Here is a 21,616-nt window from a genome sequence, read left to right on the forward strand (position 1 = left end):
AACCCAAACTTAAGAGATTAAAAAGTATTTTAGAAAATTATTGTTGTTTTCTAATTTTAATATATAGAGACTGCAATATGTATTTTTTTTTTAATTTGAGGAACTAGAATTTTTATTTTAAAACTTGTGAAGCTAAAACCAAATTTATCGTACGTTTCAAAGAAAAATGTAATTAACTTATAATAAATTTTGAAAATTGAGAAAGTAAAACTACATGTAGTGTTTATTTTATTAAAGTAAGTCGGAAATCTAATTTACCTTTACTCAACAATAAAATACACGTCACTTTTTATTTTATTTTACACATCCCCCATTTCAGAAGCAAAATCCCACAAAATCTATCCATTTATACTCCAATATAATCGATTTTTTACCTTTTTATAGTTAACATCTAATTATTAATTATGATGCTAATCATGTGCAAGATCCAACCATTTGATTCCTCATGCACTTTAATTTATAGAGGGCAATTATGACTTCCATAATAGAAAACTAAACAACTGTGAGCAAGTTAAAAGCATATATATATATATATATATATATATATATATATAAGGGGTAGTTTGTTTAGACAGAAAACAAGTGCTTTCAAAAAAAGTGATTTTTATAAAAGTAGAAATTGTTTTATGTTTATTTTGTTTATGTATCTACTTATTTAGATAAACTGTTTAAATAACTTATCAGAATAAGCAAGTTTTAATTTCTGCTTACTTTAATAAATAGATAAAAAATGGTAATAAGCACTTTTGTTTTAATAAAAATAGGTGCTTTTTGTTATAGATAAGTGAAAACAAACATATCATAATGTGTCGACCTTTTGCATTAACTAACTCATTTGATTTTGGGACAAAGACAACAGTGGTTTGTTATGATTGAACCCCTTTCAATTTCTTCTCAATGTTCTTCCTTTTGCTTTTCGACGAAAAAGTTGTAGTGTGCTTCCAGACACACACCTTCAGCAGAAACAAAAAACGCTTAAATTTGATGTAAAAGTTGTATTCTAGACCATGACTGGTACTTAAAGATGTCCATGGATGGTTCATGTCACTAGAGCTGCATGAAAGAAGATTCCAAATCTGAATCAGCTGCCATGTTGGACCCTCTCATTCACAAATCAGAGAGAGGAAAATTATGTGAAATGAAAAAGCAAAGGAAACTGCTGAATCTGGTTTCAAAAACCGACACAAAGTGGAACACTAAACATTAATTGGGTGATGAATCTGTCTGTGGTTAATGGTTATCCATATACAATTTTTTTTCCACTCCAACAACACTTGCTTTTGCTTTTGCTTTTTAAAAGCTAAAGATGACACCAAAGCAGTGTGTGTAAGTGTGTGCTGTGAATGTGAAGAAGAAAAAGTGTTAAGGGAAAGAAAGAGAACAACATTGGATGCTGCTAGTGTTGTTTGTTTTAGCTTTCTATGCTCTTCATTAGACAATTAATCTTATCATTCTGTGTTGTTTGTGTATAACCAGATAAACCTTTTAAGGTCTATGAAATGTTGTAATTTCTGTTTCCCTCTCATAGTGTATTTGGTTTCTTTCATTCATATTCTACTCCTCTAAGCCACTTCTCTCTCACAAAATGGCTACCCTTTCTTCGTTCAGTTTTGTACCCTTTTGCATGCTCTTGTTCCTTGTTTGTCTCACTAGTCCTGCTTGTGTTTCTTCACTTCAACTTTCCTTGAGAAGGCAAGCTTCAATCCTTGTTTCCATGAAGCAAGATTTTGGAGCTGCTAACTCTTCTCTCAGAAGCTGGGACATGTCAAACTACTTGTCCCTTTGCAGTTGGTATGGCATTCAGTGTGACCATGACAACAGGTCTGTGGTGTCAATTGACATATCAGATTTGAATGTTTCAGGGTCAGTTTCACCTGTCATCACAGGACTCTTGAGCCTTGTGAGTGTGTCACTCCAGGGAAATGGCTTCTCTGGGGAGTTTCCAAGTGACATTCACAAGCTACCAAGGCTGAGATTCCTCAACATGTCTGCAAACGTGTTCAGTGGGAATTTGAGTTGGAAATTCTCCCAGCTAAAGGAGCTCCAAGTGGTGGATGCTTATGACAATGCTTTCAATGGGTCACTTCCTCTGGGTGTCACTGATCTCCCAAAGATCAAGCACTTGAACTTTGGAGGGAACTACTTCTCTGGGGAAATCCCTCCAAGCTATGGAAACATGTGGCAGCTCAAGTATCTGTCCCTTGCAGGGAATGATTTGAGAGGATTCATACCAAGTGAGCTTGGGAATCTCACCAACTTGACTCATCTTTTCTTGGGATACTATAATCAGTTTGATGGTGGAATCCCTCCAGAGTTTGGTAAGCTCACCAATTTGGTTCATCTAGACATTGCAAACTGTAGCTTGACAGGTCCGATTCCTGTTGAGTTGGGAAACCTGAAGAAGTTAGACACTCTCTTCTTGCAAACAAATCAGCTGAGTGGTTCGATCCCTCCCCAGCTGGGAAACTTGACTGGATTAAAAGCTCTTGATCTATCATTCAACATGCTCACAGGAGGCATCCCTGATGAGTTCTCAGCCCTTCAAGAGCTTACCCTCTTGAACTTGTTCATAAACAAGCTGCATGGAGAAATTCCTCACTTCATTTCTGAGCTACCAAACTTGGAGACTCTCAAGCTTTGGCAGAACAACTTCACTGGAGTGATTCCTTCTAATCTTGGCCAGAATGGCCGGTTGGTTGAGCTTGATTTGTCAACAAATAAGCTCACTGGTTTGGTGCCAAAATCTCTGTGCCTTGGAAAGAGGCTGAAAATTTTGATCCTGCTCAAGAACTTTCTGTTTGGATCTTTGCCTGAGGATCTTGGTCAATGCCACACACTCCAAAGAGTCCGTTTGGGTCAGAACTACTTAACCGGGCCATTGCCACATGGGTTTCTCTATTTGCCTGAACTTTTACTTGTGGAGCTTCAGAACAATTATCTTAGTGGTGGCTTACCACAATCAACAAGCAGCACACCCTCCAAACTAGCACAGTTGAACCTATCTAACAACCGCTTCTCAGGGTTTCTTCCAGCCTCAATTTCAAATTTTCCAAACTTGCAAATTCTTCTGCTTAGTGAAAACAGACTCTGTGGAGAAATTCCACCAGTTATAGGGAGGTTGAAAAGCATCCTCAAGTTTGATATAAGTGTCAACAACTTTTCAGGTACTATTCCACCCGAGCTAGGTAATTGTGTCTTACTCACCTATTTAGATTTCAGCCAAAACCAGCTATCAGGTCCCATTCCTGTTCAAATTGCTCAAATCCACATATTAAACTATCTCAATGTCTCATGGAACCACCTAAACCAAAGCCTTCCCAAGGAACTTAGGACCATGAAGGGCTTAACTACAGCAGATTTCTCTCACAACAACTTCTCAGGTTCAATACCGGAGGGGGGGCAATTCTCAATCTTTAATTCTACATCCTTTGTGGGTAATCCTCATCTATGTGGTTATGACTCCAAGCCATGCAACCTTTCTTCAACATCTACTCTGGAGTCTCAAGAAAAAAAGAGTGCAAAACATGGGGTGCCTGGGAAGTTCAAGTTCCTTTTTGCATTGGCATTGTTGGGGTGCTCATTGGTGTTTGTAACCTTGGCCATAATCAAAAGTAGAAAGACTAGGAGGCACTCCAATTCATGGAAGTTAACAGCATTCCAGAAGCTGGAGTATGGGAGTGAGGACATCATAAGTTGCATAAAGGAAAGCAATGTCATAGGAAGAGGAGGATCTGGGGTTGTGTACAGAGGAACCATGCCAAATGGAGAGGAAGTGGCAGTGAAGAAGCTCTTAGGAATCAACAAAGGATCTTCTCATGACAATGGCCTCTCTGCAGAGATAAGAACATTAGGGAGAATCAGACATAGGTACATTGTGAGGTTGTTAGCATTTTGCTCAAACAGAGAGACCAATTTGCTTGTCTATGATTACATGCCAAATGGAAGCTTGGGGGAAGTGTTGCATGGGAAAAGAGGTGAGTTTCTCAAGTGGGACACTAGGCTCAAAATAGCTATAGAAGCTGCAAAAGGACTTTGTTATCTGCACCATGATTGTTCCCCTTTGATAATCCATAGAGATGTCAAGTCAAACAACATACTCCTCAACTCTGATTTTGAGGCTCATGTTGCTGATTTTGGGCTTGCCAAGTTCATGCAAGATAATGGTGCATCAGAGTGCATGTCTTCCATTGCTGGTTCCTATGGCTATATTGCTCCAGGTACTTTAAATATTCAACTACATATAATTGGAGAATCATGATTGGTAACTTCAGGTTATATCTTCTGGCTCAGTTCAATTTTCTAGCATCACTAACTTCAAGTTGAAGACATTATTACCTAACACCTAATAAAAACTATTGCATACTATAGTGTCAGCACACATGGTCCGAACAATTTTTACCTGAAGGTGAAAAGTTTGAGCTCTTCTTTTAAACTGAAAATCTTTAGTCTTAAATCTACTTTTGGTTCTCATTAACATGTCATTTTAATTAATAAAAAATATATATTTACTTGTTTAGTCCTCAAATTACAGTACCATACTGACAGATAAATATGTGACCTTGTAAGAGCTTTTCCCTCCAAAATATTTGGAGGACATAGCTGTTCAGTAAGTATGTTTGGCCAAATGAAATGAGTGAAAATGCTAGCATGCAACAAGAAGAATGATTATAGAGGCTCTTTTTTTCAAGGATAAAATAAAAATTTTCATGTGTTAAATGCACTTGTGATTGATTTTTTGGGTACAGAAATGGTTTTTCCCCTCCGTAGCCACTGTAGCATGTACTTGGTCTTTTTTATGGGACCACAATGTCCAACACCATGTACGTGGATTCCTAGACTGACCAGTAAAGGCTCCACTAACACAGAGGAAATTCTTTTCACTTTTATTTTTCACGCTAACTGGGTGTGTGCTTGCTTTTTTGCATGCCTTGAAACTACAAACCCTTAATCCAGAACAAATCACAGCCCTCCCTTTTTGACCATCTTCATATCAGTGACAGTCACTGAATGCACATTAACCAAATGCATATATTTTACCCCCCACAAAGTTTCAGATCGAGATCTATGATTCACTTTCTCAAAACCCCAGATGAAAAAGAAACCTGAAGAATTTAGGCACAAGACACAAGTTGGTTATCTTTTAGAAATTTCACTTGTTACTTTGGAAAATCAAAACGAAGCTTTTCCCTTTATCTGTAAAATAATGTTGGACTAGTCTTCCTTTAACTTACCCACTTTTTCCTCAATGTTAAATTAATAATTTCATCCTTTTACCTTATACCATTCTATTGCAACATTTAATTCCTAAAACCAGTGACATGGATAATGACCATCTAACATTATTTTATACATGTTTGTGTGAAAATTTAACATCATCATATATGTGTGTGATATCAAGTCTAGTAGGGCTACTTTACTGTTGAAATATTGCATTTTTTTAGTGGTTTTTATTTGTTACAGAATATGCATACACATTGAAAGTGGATGAGAAAAGTGATGTTTACAGCTTTGGAGTGGTGCTGCTAGAGCTCATAACAGGGAGAAGACCAGTGGGAAACTTTGGGGAAGATGGATTAGACATTGTTCAATGGATCATGATGCAAACAAATGGGAACAAAGAGATGGTGATGAAGATCCTTGATGAGAGGCTACATCACATTCCTTTGACTGAAGCAAAGCAGGTGTTTTTTGTGGCAAAGTTGTGTGTTCATGAACACAGTGTGGAAAGACCAACCATGAGAGAAGTGGTTGAAATGCTTGCACAAGCAAAACAACCAAATACATTTCAGATGCAGTGATCTAGAACAGTAAAAGAGAACAACTTCCAAAGAAAAGAATGACTTCTTCCTTGATACATATATCCTTTGTATTGGTTTCCAAACTAGTTTGTTAAATGAAATTTTAATGTTATTTTTCTTTTCCCTTTTACTTTACTGGCATCTCTTCAATGGGTGCAAGAGAGTCACTATAGTTTATATGGTTATGCATGGGAAAGCTAGAATTAATGTTAAACTGTCCATAGCTTGTTAAAAGTTTGTATAATACATAGGGATTTTGTTTGGAATGAGTAAACATTTATATTTTTACTTAATTACAGTTATTTGTTGATATATATTGATATATATATATATATATATATATATATATATATATATATGAATAAAGGAATTAAAAATAATGCCTGACAGATTACAGTGCGAATCTCTTTCATGTCAGAGAGTTTCTTTGGAAAGAAATATTTTTTAATTATAACTATTCTAGTGGTGATTTTTTTTTATGCCACTATTTTACAATGGGACATATTTTTCTCAAAGAAAAGATCTTTTATACAAAAGAAAAAAATCTTAAAACTTTTAGAATGTTTTACCAATTTTGTATCATGTTCGTTGAGTCACTAAAATAAATTATCGGCTAATGATTTTTTTTTGGGTTAAATATGTTTTTAGTCCCTAAACTATTGGCCGTTTCTGGTTTTCATCCCTCTTTTAAAATAAGATACAATCTGGTCCTCATTCTTTTCAAAACGTTCGTTTTAGTGCTCGAAACTTTGGTTTTAGTCCTCATTTTGTTGACTAAATGAGAACCAAATTTTAACGGTGTTAGTTTTCGAGGACTAAAACGAACGTTTCGAAAAGAATGAGGACCAAATTGTACGAAAGAGGGACGAAAACTAGAAACGACCAATAGTTTAGGGACTAAAAACATATTTAACCATTTTTTTTAACAAAAATACTAAAAAGATTTTACATTAAACTAAAAATCATAAATTTTTATAAATAATAATGTTTTTTTAATTAAATATAAAAATGCAAATATTTTTGTAGATAGCTACTAAACTTTAAGTGTACGTACGTTGTGTTCTGTTTTCCAGCCAAAATCACCTGCTCTCAAGGCAATGAATGAAAATATGAGACATGAGCGATGTGAAGTTTCATAAGCAAATTGGATTATAAGGTATTTGGATTGGGAAATAGATGTAGATGGACTTAAAGTGATGGAAAGAAGATTATAGTATTGTTAGGATTAAAGGATTTGAAAAGATAACGAAAAGATTTGAAAGGTAAGTTTCTCATACTTATAAATAAAAAAATGTTTTAATTGATAAAAATAAATAATTACCAATTTTCTCTTATTTAAATTTGATTTATATGTTTTTTATATTTCAATTAATTTAAATTAAATGATATAAAATACGTCTGTCAAATTTTATATAATAAATTACTACATTATTTAAATTTAATGAATTATATCCAACTAAAATTAATATAACCTAATTAAACAATATATAAGTATTATATATAACTAATAAATAATTATCACACAAGTATTTACTAAAATCACATATATAAGTAATAAATAATTACCATACAAACCTCCATGATTAACACCGTAACTATTTATTAACTAAAAAATAATAATATATTAATAAATATTTTATTAAGAATTAAGTGATATTTATCAACATACAAAATTAAATTAAGTAACAATTTTCATTATATTTAACCTCTTAAAAAGTAATAAACAATAAACCACCGGAACTACCACTTCTTCATATAAGATTACCAAGAACCACAGTTTTGGATGTCTTCCACCATGATAATGGTTAAAAATAATGTTATCTGTGATTTAATTTTGACACTAAATACATCTTTTTCTGTTTAGAAACTTGTTTGGAATCATGTTTTTCTGTTAAGTTGTGTGAATAAGAGAGTTGAGGTTGAATTTGATGGTTTTATGACTAATTTTCCTTGTTTTGGCAAGAAATGAGATAATATGGAAAACAGAGATGAAGTGTCATGGAGATGGAGCTCAGAAAGGCCTGAAAAAGCACTAGAAGGGAGGAGTGCTCGAAGCTTGGACGCCCTTTCTGGAGGCTTAAGCGCAAAAGAGTGTCGCTCACTGCCTGGACGCCCCTTTTGGGGCGCTTGAGCGTCAGAAGCACGAAGCTTGGGTGCCCCTTTGGAGGCTTAAGCGCATAAGAGTGTCGCTCACTGCCCGTGCACCCCTTTTGGAGCGCTTGAGCACTAGAAGCACGAAGCTTGGGTGCCCCTTTGGAGGCTTAAGTGGGGTGCTTGTGTAACACCCCAAATAATTTAAAGGGTATTACTCATAGTAAAGACTAAATTAATTTGATATCTGATATAAACAATCAAACTTTATTTCAATTCTTCTAAAATACAATTCCAAACTTGCAAACTTTAAACAATATAGTCTTCACCACTTAACATAAATTCGAAATTAAACTTATAAGTCTTACACAACATATTTTTCCAATGCAAATTTATTCTTTTTACAAAAATCCCTGAAAGTTTTTCCCCGCATCTCTCTCATCATCTCTAAGCTTTTTCAACCGCATCTGCAACATTATCTGCTCACATATAACATGAGTTATATGATCATAGCACAAACAAATAAGGGTAAGCCAACCATATCATACAATCATTAAACTTACTTATAATATAAATGTTTCAATCATGTATTTCTGCAATTTATAAATACCATTATCCCGATGTCATTAATTCATTCATTTTTTTTCTTAACTTCTTCAAAATCATCTTTCTCATTTTCATAAACCTTACAAGTATACCATGCTTACTCACAAAACCTTATGGTTAGACCGCTCTCTGCTTTACTTCCTTAAGCCTTACCTGTATACTATGTCTTACTTTCTGAAGTCTTATAGTCAGACCTCTCTTTGCCTGCTTCTATAAAACTTACGAATCATATGTTTATGTCAAAGCCTTATGGTCAATACCACTTTCTGCCTGCTTTCATAAAACTTACGAATCATATGTTTATGTCAAAGCCTTATGGTCAGACCACTTTCTGCCTGCTTTCATAAAACTTACGAATCATATGTTGATGTCAAAGCCTTATGGTCAGACCACTTCTGCCTGCTTTCATAAAACTTACGAATCATATGTTTATGTCAAAGCCTTATGGCCAGACCACTTTCTGCCTGCTTTCATAAACCTCGGGTGTTACTTTGCTCATATCAAGCTCTCATGGTATAAACCGAACATACTACTCCCAGTAGTAAAAATCATTGCATAAGTAATGATTTCTTATATCCACTCCAACATTTCATAAAATCAACAATTCATATCCTCTTATCCACCTAACTCAATCATGTTCATTCTTTAATCATGAATTGACAATAACCCGTTTTGGTGTCAATAAATTAAACATATTGCCTGATATCATACTTCATATTATAAACTCATTTTTCCCACAACGAGTATAACTCAACATATTTTCACCAATCAAAGGTCATAGATCAGCCAAGATACATCAACATATCTTAGGAACTACATACTAAAGTTTGGGCTCAATGTAATGGTAAATGAAATATATATGAAGTTTTTACATGATAACTTAAGAACAAAAAATATAGTGTTCATCATACTTTTCAAAATTTCGAAATTTATTTCTCAACACATAGACTTCTAATTACGAATCTGAACGGTCAAATTATAGTAATATATCTTAGGAATCATATATCAAATTTTCAGGTTGATCTAACGGTCAAATAGAACAGAATTTATATTTTACCGAGAGGACTCAGTAACACAATAACAGGGGTAATTAATTTACTCAAACATGTAGAACTTATTTCTCCAAGTACAGACTCTTAATTAATGATCCGAACGGTCAAAGTGAAGAAATAGGTCTTAGGATTCATATATTAAAATTTTAGCTAAATCCAACGGTAAAAACAATTAAAAGGAATGTTTTACCACAGTAACTCGAAAATAAGAAAAATTATAATCATGAAAACTAAATTTACACAAGTGAATAGATAACTACCATAACCAAAATTTTAACATGTTCATAACTCATATTCATGATCATAATATGTATAAATATCATATGTAAGAAAGGATTAGCTCCCCTACCATCAAAATAATCTTAATATAAAAATTCAGGGAAAACAAGAAGTTGAATCTAGCAGAGCCGGTTAGACAACTTCCCATTATTCCAGAAAGATACAATAAAAAAAATAGATAACACAATAAAATTTCTGGGGAAACAAGAAGTTGAATCTGGCAGAGCCGGTTAGACAACTTCTTATCCTTCCAAAAATACAATATAAATAAATAAGAAATAAAAGGTCTGGGGAAATAAGAAGTTGAATCTGGCAGAGCCGGTTAGACAACTTCTCATCCTTCCAAAAATATAATATAAAGAGATAAGAAACAATAAAAGGTCTGGGAAACAAGAAGTTGAATCTGGCAGAGCCGGTTAGACAACTTCTCATCCTTCCAAAATTGCAAAAGGAATAACTAAATGTTCTAAGTAATAATAACGTACAATTAGCATAACAGAATCAATATCACGTTTTACAACCATCAAACTTGGGTCTCATCATAGAAGCATGTTCTCATTCAAAATTCAAGATCATCCAGAAACAAAATACTCCATATTCAAGATTTAGGATTAGACAAAAAGCAAAGTATTGTATACTCAAGATTCAAGAGTGACTTCCCTTACCTGATTCTCGCTCCTTTCTGAATGAAGAGCACTTCTTCAGAAGCTCTCGCTACCTTCTCTACAACTCATATTCTATTCCTAATATCTCCTTATTTTTGACAAAAGTTTTACTCAATTTCACTCTCCTCCCCTAAAACTTCATTTCTCACCCCTTTTTATAGTTGAAATTAGGGGTTACTGTAGTAGTACTGTAGCTGCACTACAATTACTGTAGCAGTACTGTAGCTGTACTACAATTACTGTAGCAGTACTATAGCTGTACTACTATTCACTGTAGCGGTACTGTAGCTTGTACTACGTTTTTCCTGTAGCAGTACTGTAGTAACACATGATTCACGAGGTATTTTTACTGTAGCACTGTACATATTTTACTGTAGCACTATACGTATTTTACTGTAGCATTTATACATAAAATTATTTTTTTATTTCAAAAATATCTAGTATCTTAATTACAACAAATTTCAAGGGTCTTACAGCTTGAGCGCCAGTGACACGAGCCTGGGCCTTGTTTCTGTTCTGTCTTCGCTCTATTGAAAAGACCTAGACGTCCTAGGTTTTGTATCTTTGGCAGGAGGAGCACAACAACACACTCTTCACCCCTTGGGGGTAGATTTAGGGATGTGACAACTCTCCTATTCTCTTTCTAGGGTTTTTTCTATCTCATTCTTCTCCATTATTCATCTAGTTTCACCATGTTTATGGTGAAATAAATTCTATTTGTTGTTGGAGGATGATGTAACCTTGTGAACTCTCATGTATTTGAATTGATTCTTAATAATATATGCTTTTTTTCATTAATTGTTAGAGTAATTCATATTTGATTATTGCATGCTTTGCGTGATGTATGAATTGCATGAGTGCAGGGATGTTCCTTACAATTCAAGTTCTTGTTGAATTACTCCCAAGAGTAATACTTCTCAGGGATGGGGGTATGAGTCTTGGTCGTCTTAAGCTCTTGATCTTCATAATTAATTACTAATAATGCTAGGAATTGTATGAACTGGTAATTAAGGACAAACTTATTTCGCCGAGGGATCGAGTTTAAGTGATTTAGTGATTGACATTAATATTAATGCATAAAGAAGAATTCTTACATACATGAGAGGGAACTTGGTGAAATCTAACCCCAACAACATACTCATCTCATATTAAAAACAACATTCGTTCATCACTGTGCTATTCTGCTATTGATCAAACTGCATTCATATTTAATTTTCTATTTTTGCATTTGAAACCAATGATCTTGTTTTCTTTAAGTCTTAATTAATCAAGTTATCACACGATTGTCTAGTGCCGAGAGTCCTTTGAGATACGATACTTGGTCTTACCATTTTATATTACTTGTGCGATTCGGTACACTTATCGATTCATCAACAAATTTTTGGCGTCGTTGCCGGGGATCAAAATGTTGTTAACACACCACACACGAAGAAAAAAGAAATAATATATTAAACATTTCATAAACAATAAAACTACGATATAATAAACAATAAAAGAATATATATATATATATATATATATATTATATATATATATATATATATATATATATATATATATATATATATATAGAAAACAAAAAAAAAAGCTCAGTTTCAGCTCGAGAAGACTCATAAGCTCAACAAGCTCAGTTTAGCTTCATAAGCAAGCTTGACAAACAAGCTTGACAAGCTCAGTTTTAGCTTGACAAGCTTGATTTCAATGATAATTTAATTAAATACATAGAAACAATTCTCTCGCAAACATAATCGATTCTATGATTCCATGTGAAAGAATATAATCGATTCCGCTACATGTTTTGAGAAAATGGGATCAATTCAATCTCATGTTTATTTCATCAAATACATAGAATCGATTTGCGTGCAACCATAATCGATTCTATCATACCAATGAATAAATAAACTATATTCTATCATACCTAATGAACAAACAAAATCGATTCCATTTTATTTCATGACTAGATCATCACATTCACAATAATCTACGTCATCTTCCTTGACACGAAATCAATTCAACCAAATACAATCAATTCCAAGGGTTTGGAATTTCTTCCATACAATTCCAGAATTTATTCCACTAGCACCCACAATGTGTATGAACTTATAAATGGGAAATAATAGATTCTGGAAAGTTTTCTCACCTAAAGAACCTTGTGTGTGGACTGAACTGAGAACACTACACCTTTGTTACCAATGAGGAGCATTGGTCTCTTGATGATGTTACAAAGTGAAAAATATGAAGACCCTTGTTGTATTCAGTTTAAAAACATTCCTGTAGAATAAAATGTTAAAAATTGGAAGGCGGAGAGAGGTTGAGCCGAACGGTGGACAATAGTGAGAGAGAAGAAGAAGAAGGGCACTGAACGGTGGAAAGTTGTGAGAGAGAAGAAGAAGGGAGCCAAATGATGGAAGGCGGTGAGGAACGAGGTGAAGAACTAGAGCCGATCGTTTGAAGAGTTAATATCGTAACTGTTCCAAGTCTCGCATATAATCGATTATCACTTACAATAATCGATTATCATTGGCAGTTGTAATACGTCTCTTCAGTTTCAGACCAGTAGGCTATATATACTTTTGTCAAACTCTTTGGAGGATTAATCTATGCCATTAGAGAATACAGTTTGTTTGAGGAAGTTCTCAAGTGATAGTGTTTACTCTTGTCAAGTCTTGTGAATAGGAGAAACTCGCGCTTTGTGTGTCAAAGGTCGGAGTGATTCTCTTCAAGTTAGCAGAGTTGTCTCTTCCGGTTCGTTTGTTGAAGGAATGTTCTTCTGTTCGTTTGTCGAACAAAAGGTTTTTGCTATTTTTAATTTCTATTCATCCTATGGTAATTGGTAAACTGATTTTAGTGAAACAGTTAATCACTCTTTATAGTGATTAACAACTTGACGTAAAATCTGTTGATTCGAACCTTGATAACAACTTCACATTAGCTTTGATACAACCTTCTAAAATAAAGTTTTCGAAAGAGGACATCTATTTTATTGGAGACCTCCCTTCTTTTAATGACTTTACTAATATTGTGGTAGTGGATTGACTGAGGGCGACTCAAGGGCTTGTGAAGCCTAAAACAAACTTAAAATTGAGTTCTTTTAGTTAATTTTTTGAGCTCTTTTAATACAAAATTATCTATTAAATTGTTATAATTAATTTCATTTAACTTTCACACTATTTTACCATCCTAACCTGTGTTAATTGCTTATTTAATTAAATATTTCATCTCCATGATTCACAAGTTAATAGTTTCACAATTCAATCTAAACAAAAATTCAAGCTCTCATCAAAATATATGCATTAAAACTCTCTAAACCCATACATGAAAAGTAAAAAAACAAAACAAAACCGAACAAAAGATACCTTTTTAATCCTAATACAAATTGAACAAATAGAATAAAAACGGCATCAATATAAATACAAAGAAAAACATACTAATTAAAAATAAGAATAAAAATATTGCTAAAATCTCAATAAAAGATCTCTAGAAAAAGCAAGGAGAGACAATGAATGAAATCAGTAAATGAGAAGTCACATAAAAATAAAAGAAAAAAATAAAAACTGATTTCAAGATAATACGATAACTAATAATTCTTTTATTTTCTAATCCAAATTATAATTTATTGAATTTTTTTCAACTCATTAAATATAATTTCTAATAGAAATAAAATTAATAGTGATAATAATTTAATTAAATTTTAGTCTCATCAAATATAAATTTATATTTAATAAAGGTATATTATATACTAAAAAAAATTGAAGTTTCTTTTTTCTACATATAATTTTATAATTAATTTAATAGAAAAATATTAATCTTAAAATTTTTTTAGGCTTTAACTTTTGGAGACCTACATCGAGTGTGTTTTCTATATAAAAATAGTATTATAGGCAAGTGGTGGAACTATTAATAATGCTTGAAAATGTATTCGAGATGTTTGAGCCATGGCAATACTAAGAATTGAATTCACTTGCTTTATAATAATTGTTACCACAACACTCTTCGTATGAAACCATTTTAAGGCTATTATTGGATAGTCTACGTCACCTTCTCAATTCTTAGAGTACGATTTATTTATCTATTGAACAACTACGTTATGCAAATTGGTTTCAAAATAAAATTTGACCTTGTATTATGACCAATTATTATTTTATTGAAATTTACATTTTACAAAAATTAGTAAATCGTTATGGCCTTATTGAGTTTCTGATATGAAGAACTGGCGGAGTATTAACATCCAAAGATGAATATTTACAGAGTATCGGAGAAGAAATGTAGATGAAAATTTCAATTTTCGACATGCAACCTTTGCTCATAGCAATGAAATAATAATAAAATAAAGAGTAATGAAAGGAGTGTAAACCTGTATCTATATAGCTACTAAATTAAGAAAATGAGTTATATATTTTCGTAATTTAAAATTTCAAGTCATATAATGCTTTGAATTTTAATTTAAACATTGGTGACCCTCACTAATACCCATGAAAAATATTTATAATTTTATTACTAATAAAAATATATTTCTTTAGAAATGAAAAATATAATAAGTTTATAATATAAAATGTGGAAAGTTAAATAAGAAATTTTAGTAGCTTAATTGGTAGAAAATTTTGGTGATGAGTTCAAACTCTTTTTTACCTTTTTGTAAAAAAAAAAACGAAAAAGTAAAATAAAATTTAAAATATTGATAATAGAGAAAGCATTCAGATTTGAAGGCATTATTGAGGAATCCATTATGTAAGTGGTGATTAAGAAATTAATATAATAAAATAATATTAAAATAATAAATAATATTAAAACAATTGATGAATAGTAAAATTTTTGGACTATAAATAGCCATGAGGGGGAGACTATTTTGCGCAAAGAGAGGAAGAATCAAGTGAGAAACATTGAGAAATAGAGTTAGGAAGAAATTTTTAGTTGCAAGAAAGTAGAGGCTCTAGAGGATTTTTCGGAAAAACAAATTCGGAGCAAGAGAATTCTAGAATAGAGGTAAGGGGAGCTAACCTTTCTAAGCTTTTATATTATGATTTAATATTGTTTTATTACTATTCATGTCTTGAAATTCTGTGTGAATACTGTTAATGCTTACTGTATATTTATTTATATTGAATTTTTGTGTTAATATTATATGCTGTTATTTTGAATGTGGAAATAAGAAATTTGTTAAAACTAGTTGAGGAACACTTTGGCTAAGGAAAGATTTGGTACTTAAGTTGTCCATTGTGACGCACCTCTCTTTCCTGGAAGTCTACTCGACAAGTTTTTAACTTAAATCTTGTTGAACAGATTATGTACTGTTAAACTATTGGGCAATCAGAGTCTAGAACACCATAGGACAGTTTGGATGACTTAGATAAATAAATGGTGACTTATTGAGAGTACTTTATTGGTAGGATAGAGGAACCTTAAAAACTTGAGTTGGCACATCCCTGATCATAGAGCAGTCCTGGTCTAATCCAGTCAGTTGTGACTAGTCATATGTGCTGGCGTCGAAGATGAGTTTGATGCGTTCAGACATTGGGTTCTTCTCAGATGACCAATTGGGCAAGTTGGGCTAGTCTAGATGAGTAAATTAGAACTCGTTAGGGTTAGAAAACTGAGTAAAGTCATTAGCAACAAGGTATAATTGAAATTGGGTCCTTAGTTTAATAACATTAGAGTTTTAATGAAAAGTTTGGTAGTGATCACTTTAGAATCATGTTAATGTCACTTTAGGAGCGCCTATACAAGTTTAACTAGGTATGAAATATGAGTTAGGGGCATTATAAGTTGGAAGAAAGGTCTAGAAGTGGTAAGGAATGGTTGAGTAGATAATTCTGCAGAAATTCCGTTCTACTGATTATGCAGAGTCGCTATGTGAGTTGTCTCGCATAGAGAGACCCTGTAGAGGGTGCTCTCTGTCTGGGTTCTCGCATAGTGACCTGTGTGCGCTATGCGAGAGGTTTGAAGTGTGATGTATGCTGCGACTTAATTCGCTATGCGAATTAAGGTGTGTGCTGTGCGAGATCCTCTTGTCTCGCCTTTCGAATAGGATGCGCTGTGCGACTCCTATTGGGTCAAGTCTCTTCTTTTGATGTCTTTGATTGGATCAATTGCTTGGAATGCATAGTATAATGTGATTTATGTGGAAAGTATGGGAATGTATGAGATATGTTGGATTCACTGTGATAATATGATGGTATTTGGTTATTCATGTCTTGGGTTAAGTTTCAAAGTGACAGTATGGTTCATGGACGTAATTCCATGATCCTCAAGGAGAGGATACATGGTGGTGATCTGGTGGTGTGTGGAATGATTCGCATGGTAGCTCAGTCTTGGGGGTTTTCCCGATGCTCCAATGGTCTTTCATTCTCAAGTAGAGAGGATTGATCCATGTGGTGAGGAGTAGTAGGAGGACCTAGTCTTGGGTGCTTCCAGTATGGCCCAAGGTGAGTGATAACGGACTAACCTCATGAGTGTGGTAGGGTGTGGGAACCCAAGTTTCATAAGCCACCGTGAGTGCATAACCCGCCATAGCTCGGTAATCATTCTAGTCCGGACGAGTCGGTTTATAAAGTAACAAGTCTTGTGAGGTCATTTTACCATGTTTGAGTGATTTTTGCATGTCGTGTGAGGTTGAATAACATGCTTTTTATGTCTAGCTCACCCTTGCTTGTTTGTGTTGCTTGTGTATGATTCTTTTGCGATGATCACCCACTTGGGTGGGAGTAGATGGCGAGGAGGATACTTTGGAAACAGCTCTTGATGGAGACGGCAGTGCTACAGCTTAGATTTGCTAGCTTTTATTTGCTAGCTTTGAAGAACTTTTGTGCATTTAAAGTTTTAAATTCTCTGTAATTTCCAGGAAAAAACTCTAATACTCTAGTTGTCAATTCCACACTATTCTAAGGATGACTGTAATCCTTAATTACTCTTGACTGCTTTCCTATATTATGTAATGATGATGTCTTTATTATATATGCTTTCTATATATAATTGGGATGTCACAAGTATAATAGTAAAATGACGAATATTTTCCCACTAAATATTTGTTAGACCAAATTTTTATATAAAAAATTTTAAGAGACAAAGATATGAAAAAAATGGATGAATTTCTTGATAAGTTAAAATTAACATATACATGACTTTAAAATTAAAAAAAAGCAATTAAAAATTATATGAGAACTTAAGCAAATTAGATCTACCTAAGTAATTTTAATTTATAGATAAGTCCATTTCCATTTTTTATGGAAAAATTCTCCAACAGCAAGATAATTCATTATAAATGATCATATTTAAAAAAATAAAATTTATTATACCATTATAATATTACTAAAATAAACATTACATATATGATAGAATAAGAATTATAAATTTTTAATGAAAAAAATTTTTCAGTTAGAAAACAAAAGAAACTATCTATACTGCTGCTTCACTTCCGATCTCATGTTGAGACAACTGAAACAATGTCTTCCCTAAGCTCATACCATTCAAAGTGACCATTGTAAAGAAGAAAACACACACAGACAAACAACACAAAAACAAATGTAAACTAGAGTAAACAACAACATCCTAAAACAATTACTAAATCAATCATGAAATATAATTTCAATACAAGAAATCACATATACTACACATTTAACTATCAATAGACTTGACTCATCCGGATATAGTATGAATGTCAAAATATTGGTAGTCTGTGCACTTGTAATGGTAATATTGTTGGCTGAAACCAAGCTACCATACAAGGTTAGTCCTTTTCGGTTGCCTAGGGCCATGATCAAAGCCTATAGACAAAAACCTCTCCCTACTTGAGAATGAATGATCATTAGAGTGTCGGAATAGACCACCAGTCCGAAGCTCCATACATTCATACAACCACAACACAAGCACAACCATGTAACCTCTCCACGAGTCATGGAATTACATCGAACAACCATTCACTTCATTCATAAACTTTTCATCACAACATTCATATGCATCATTTCCATTTACATGTAAATCATATACAAATCCATTCATTTTACATTCACTAACATCATATAAAATCACTAATTATAATTCAAAGAACCATAATCAACCAAACAAGTCATTAGAAGTCACAAATAATACAATTTTCTTTAAGGTATCTTAATACCCACATTTAAGTAAGGAAAATGGCTTGGAAACCCTCACCAACAGCTTCAGAAGGGTCCAAAACAACCTAAAGAACGTCCAAAACTGATACTTGAAACCCTGAATTGGTATTTCCAAAACCTGAAAAAGAAACAAAAACTGGTGCAATAACACTCAACCCTCAGAAGCTACCCAACCACTGAAATGGTGGCGCTCAGTGTTAGAAAACCGGTGCTCAACGCGGGCACCCCTTGAGTGGTGGCGCTCAACGCCAGAAAAATACCCCCCAGCGCAGTTGACAACACATTGTTTTCATGGACTTTGATGCACTTGAAACTTGTTCTAATGATAAAATGAAATCCTTATACACTAGAATTGATGAAAAATCATATTTAGAATTAAAAAAAGTAACAATTTGATCATTAGACCCGAAATTAGGTGCATTAAGTCCATTTGATAACTCCAAAAGTACCTAAACTCAAAACAACACTTTCTAATCCCTAAATCAGTTTACCAACTTCATAACCAAGTCTAATTACGCTTGTTAACACCCTTTAACACCTCAATTTCCTTCCAAATTTGCTGTTTCAAAATCTCACCATACAAAACCTCATTTTTTAACCAAAAACACTTAATTACTCATCCTAAAAACAACATTAACCATTCTACACTTTTTTTTTCATTGATAGCTTAGACAAGTCCTAATAAGTCTTCTAATACACTTTCAACTGTCAAATGCAGTCTCCACTGCTTATTTTAAATTCTCACTAGTCGAAACCTCCTTTTTATACTAAATATACCTCAAACTGCAACAATAATCCCCTTACATGTTTCATACCAGATTTCATTCAATTTAACAATGCTAACAAGTCTAAAATAACCTCATAACAACATTGAAACAATTCCTTCATCACTCCAACACCTACTTTTAAAATTCACCCATCAAAACTCCTATTTTATCCTTAAAACCTAAGCAAAAGAACACTTCTTTAAACCAATCACTTTGCATTCAGTTCCAAACATTAGAATAACTTCATTACACATAATCAATACAATTTTAAACATCACAAATATACAATTCTAACATACCAACAAAACATCTTCAAATCATCAACTACATATAATCTTTATATACCCAAACATATGAATTTCTCCAAATCTAACTACTATAAATAAAGATACAAATTCTTATAATATAATCACAAACTAAAACAAAAATTCTAGCTTCCTTTACCTTAGAAAACTTCTACAGCTCTAAAAACCCCAATCGTTGCTTTTACCGCAAGAAATTCCTAGAAAAGCCTACAAATCACTAATTGGTGATTGGAGACAAACTTTAGAACCTCGATTGAACCAAGAATCAAGGGGAAAACACTTTTGACACATGGAAAACAAATTTCCTTGCACGATCAAGAAAGGACAAATATGATAGAAACTTACTTGCTCTATGAGAGAAAGTGATCAGCTAGAAATATAGACCTCGTCACCGTGATTGATTTGACACATCCTGATCGTCAAAGAAACGACTCAGGAGTTAGAACTCTTAGAGAGAAGGTTGAAAACTCCACATAAATGGTTTCTAAAGTACAATTTAAAATAATGAAACTCGAATATAATAAAACCATTTAATATTAAAATAATCGAGTTTCACCATTTTTAAACTACCACCACTTTTAAAATATCATTTACATTACTAAATGCTTAAGTGCCATAAAAATCTAAAATCATGTATATATATTATTACATGGATTTTTACTCACAATAATATAACCAAAAAAAAGTAATTTTATTTTAATGGAGACATTCTAAATATCAAATGGTTTTTTATACTATAGACGGATTTTAATATTTTAAAATTTATTTATTTATTTTTTAAATATTAAAATAAGTGTATTTTAAAGTTATAATGGACAATACAAAATGTCATAAGAGAATTATATCAGAATTTAGACTTTATGAAATGAGTAATAATTTTTCATACATAAAAGTAAAAGTATAAAAGTAAAAGTTGATTGAATACAAATCGAAGAAATGGTGATGAATGGTATAGTAGAAAAGTTGTTGAGATATTTTTGGTGCCTAAGACCTAAAAGATATAGAATTAGCAGTTTGAGAAAGGGAGGAAGTGAAAGTAGCAGAAACCGAAACCGAAGGTAGCAATGAAAGGAAAGAAAGAAAAGACGAAGAAAACGTGAAAAGAACAGAGTGATAGGGAAAAAGGTCTTACGTGGAAACTTTGGAAGAACGAAAGCGATAGCTACCACTCTCATTTCCCACAACTCAGCTGTGGCTCACATTGTTTTATCTCTTTATCTTTCATCCTCCTTTCTTAGCCTCAACCTTCATCATTCTCATATTCTATGCTTTAGTTACCTATCAACTTCATTTCACATTCTTGCTTATTCTAATTTCATATTAAAATTCAAAGAGTAAATATATATTTCACTGTAAATTTTAACATAAGGGTAAGCATGCATCCAACTTATTGATATCAGAATTACTAAACTTTTAGTATTTTACTTCACTTAATATCTTAAAAGACTTCTTTCTACAGTATATAGTTAGACATATTACTATATCAAAACTATTCAAAATCAGAAAAGTGGTTTTTTTCTTCTCTTATATAAAAGACTATTAGATATCATGATTTATTTTTGGTATAAAATATGTGTGTTTGCATGTATTGTTTATTCTTATTTTGACTGTTAGAGATTTGAAAATGTTGTGAATAATCTGCAGAGTTGATTTGAATCCAAATAAATTAAGCAATAAGATCCTTGACTTATATATTTAGATAGGTATTATCCATCAAATGACACCGGTTCCATTTATTGGAACCTCTGATATTGTTTAAAAGCAAAGCAAAACTATTTCCATACTGATATCGTGTGAGATTGGTTGTCTTACAAATATATATTATGTGAATGATGATAATGATAAAAATTAGAAGGCAATGGAGGTGCAAGAAACTTGGAATATGGATAACCTTTTGGCTTTTAGAGATGAAGCTAAATTGTTGATATGATGTGCCATTTCA

The 21,616-nt window shown here is 32.8% G+C and overlaps 1 protein-coding gene across 1 annotated transcript; it reads left to right on the forward strand.

Moving 5' to 3' along the window:
* The first annotated feature begins 865 nt into the window (after positions 1 to 865).
* On the forward strand, positions 866 to 6,091 carry LOC148193416 (uncharacterized). The gene is made up of 2 exons (XM_088099053.1): positions 866 to 4,217; positions 5,461 to 6,091. Exons 1-2 carry the CDS (start codon positions 1,586 to 1,588, stop codon positions 5,796 to 5,798), a joined length of 2,970 nt encoding a protein of 989 aa, XP_087955179.1. The 5' UTR covers positions 866 to 1,585; the 3' UTR covers positions 5,799 to 6,091.
* Positions 6,092 to 21,616: the final 15,525 nt, after the last annotated feature.

This window comes from Vigna umbellata, chromosome 9 (assembly GCF_029865625.1).
Source record: "Vigna umbellata cultivar VRB3 chromosome 9, Vumbellata_1.0, whole genome shotgun sequence".
NCBI classification, from domain to species: Eukaryota; Viridiplantae; Streptophyta; class Magnoliopsida; order Fabales; family Fabaceae; genus Vigna; species Vigna umbellata.

What these genes read in the sequence shown, in the direction of transcription:
- LOC148193416 (XM_088099053.1), top strand. Translation starts at nt 1,586, where the DNA reads ATGGCTACCCTTTCTTCGTTCAGTTTTGTACCCTTTTGCATGCTCTTG. An exon ending in CTATGGCTATATTGCTCCAG is followed by an intron (nt 4,218 to 5,460) that starts GTACTTTAAATA and finishes TATTTGTTACAG; the next exon opens with AATATGCATACACATTGAAA.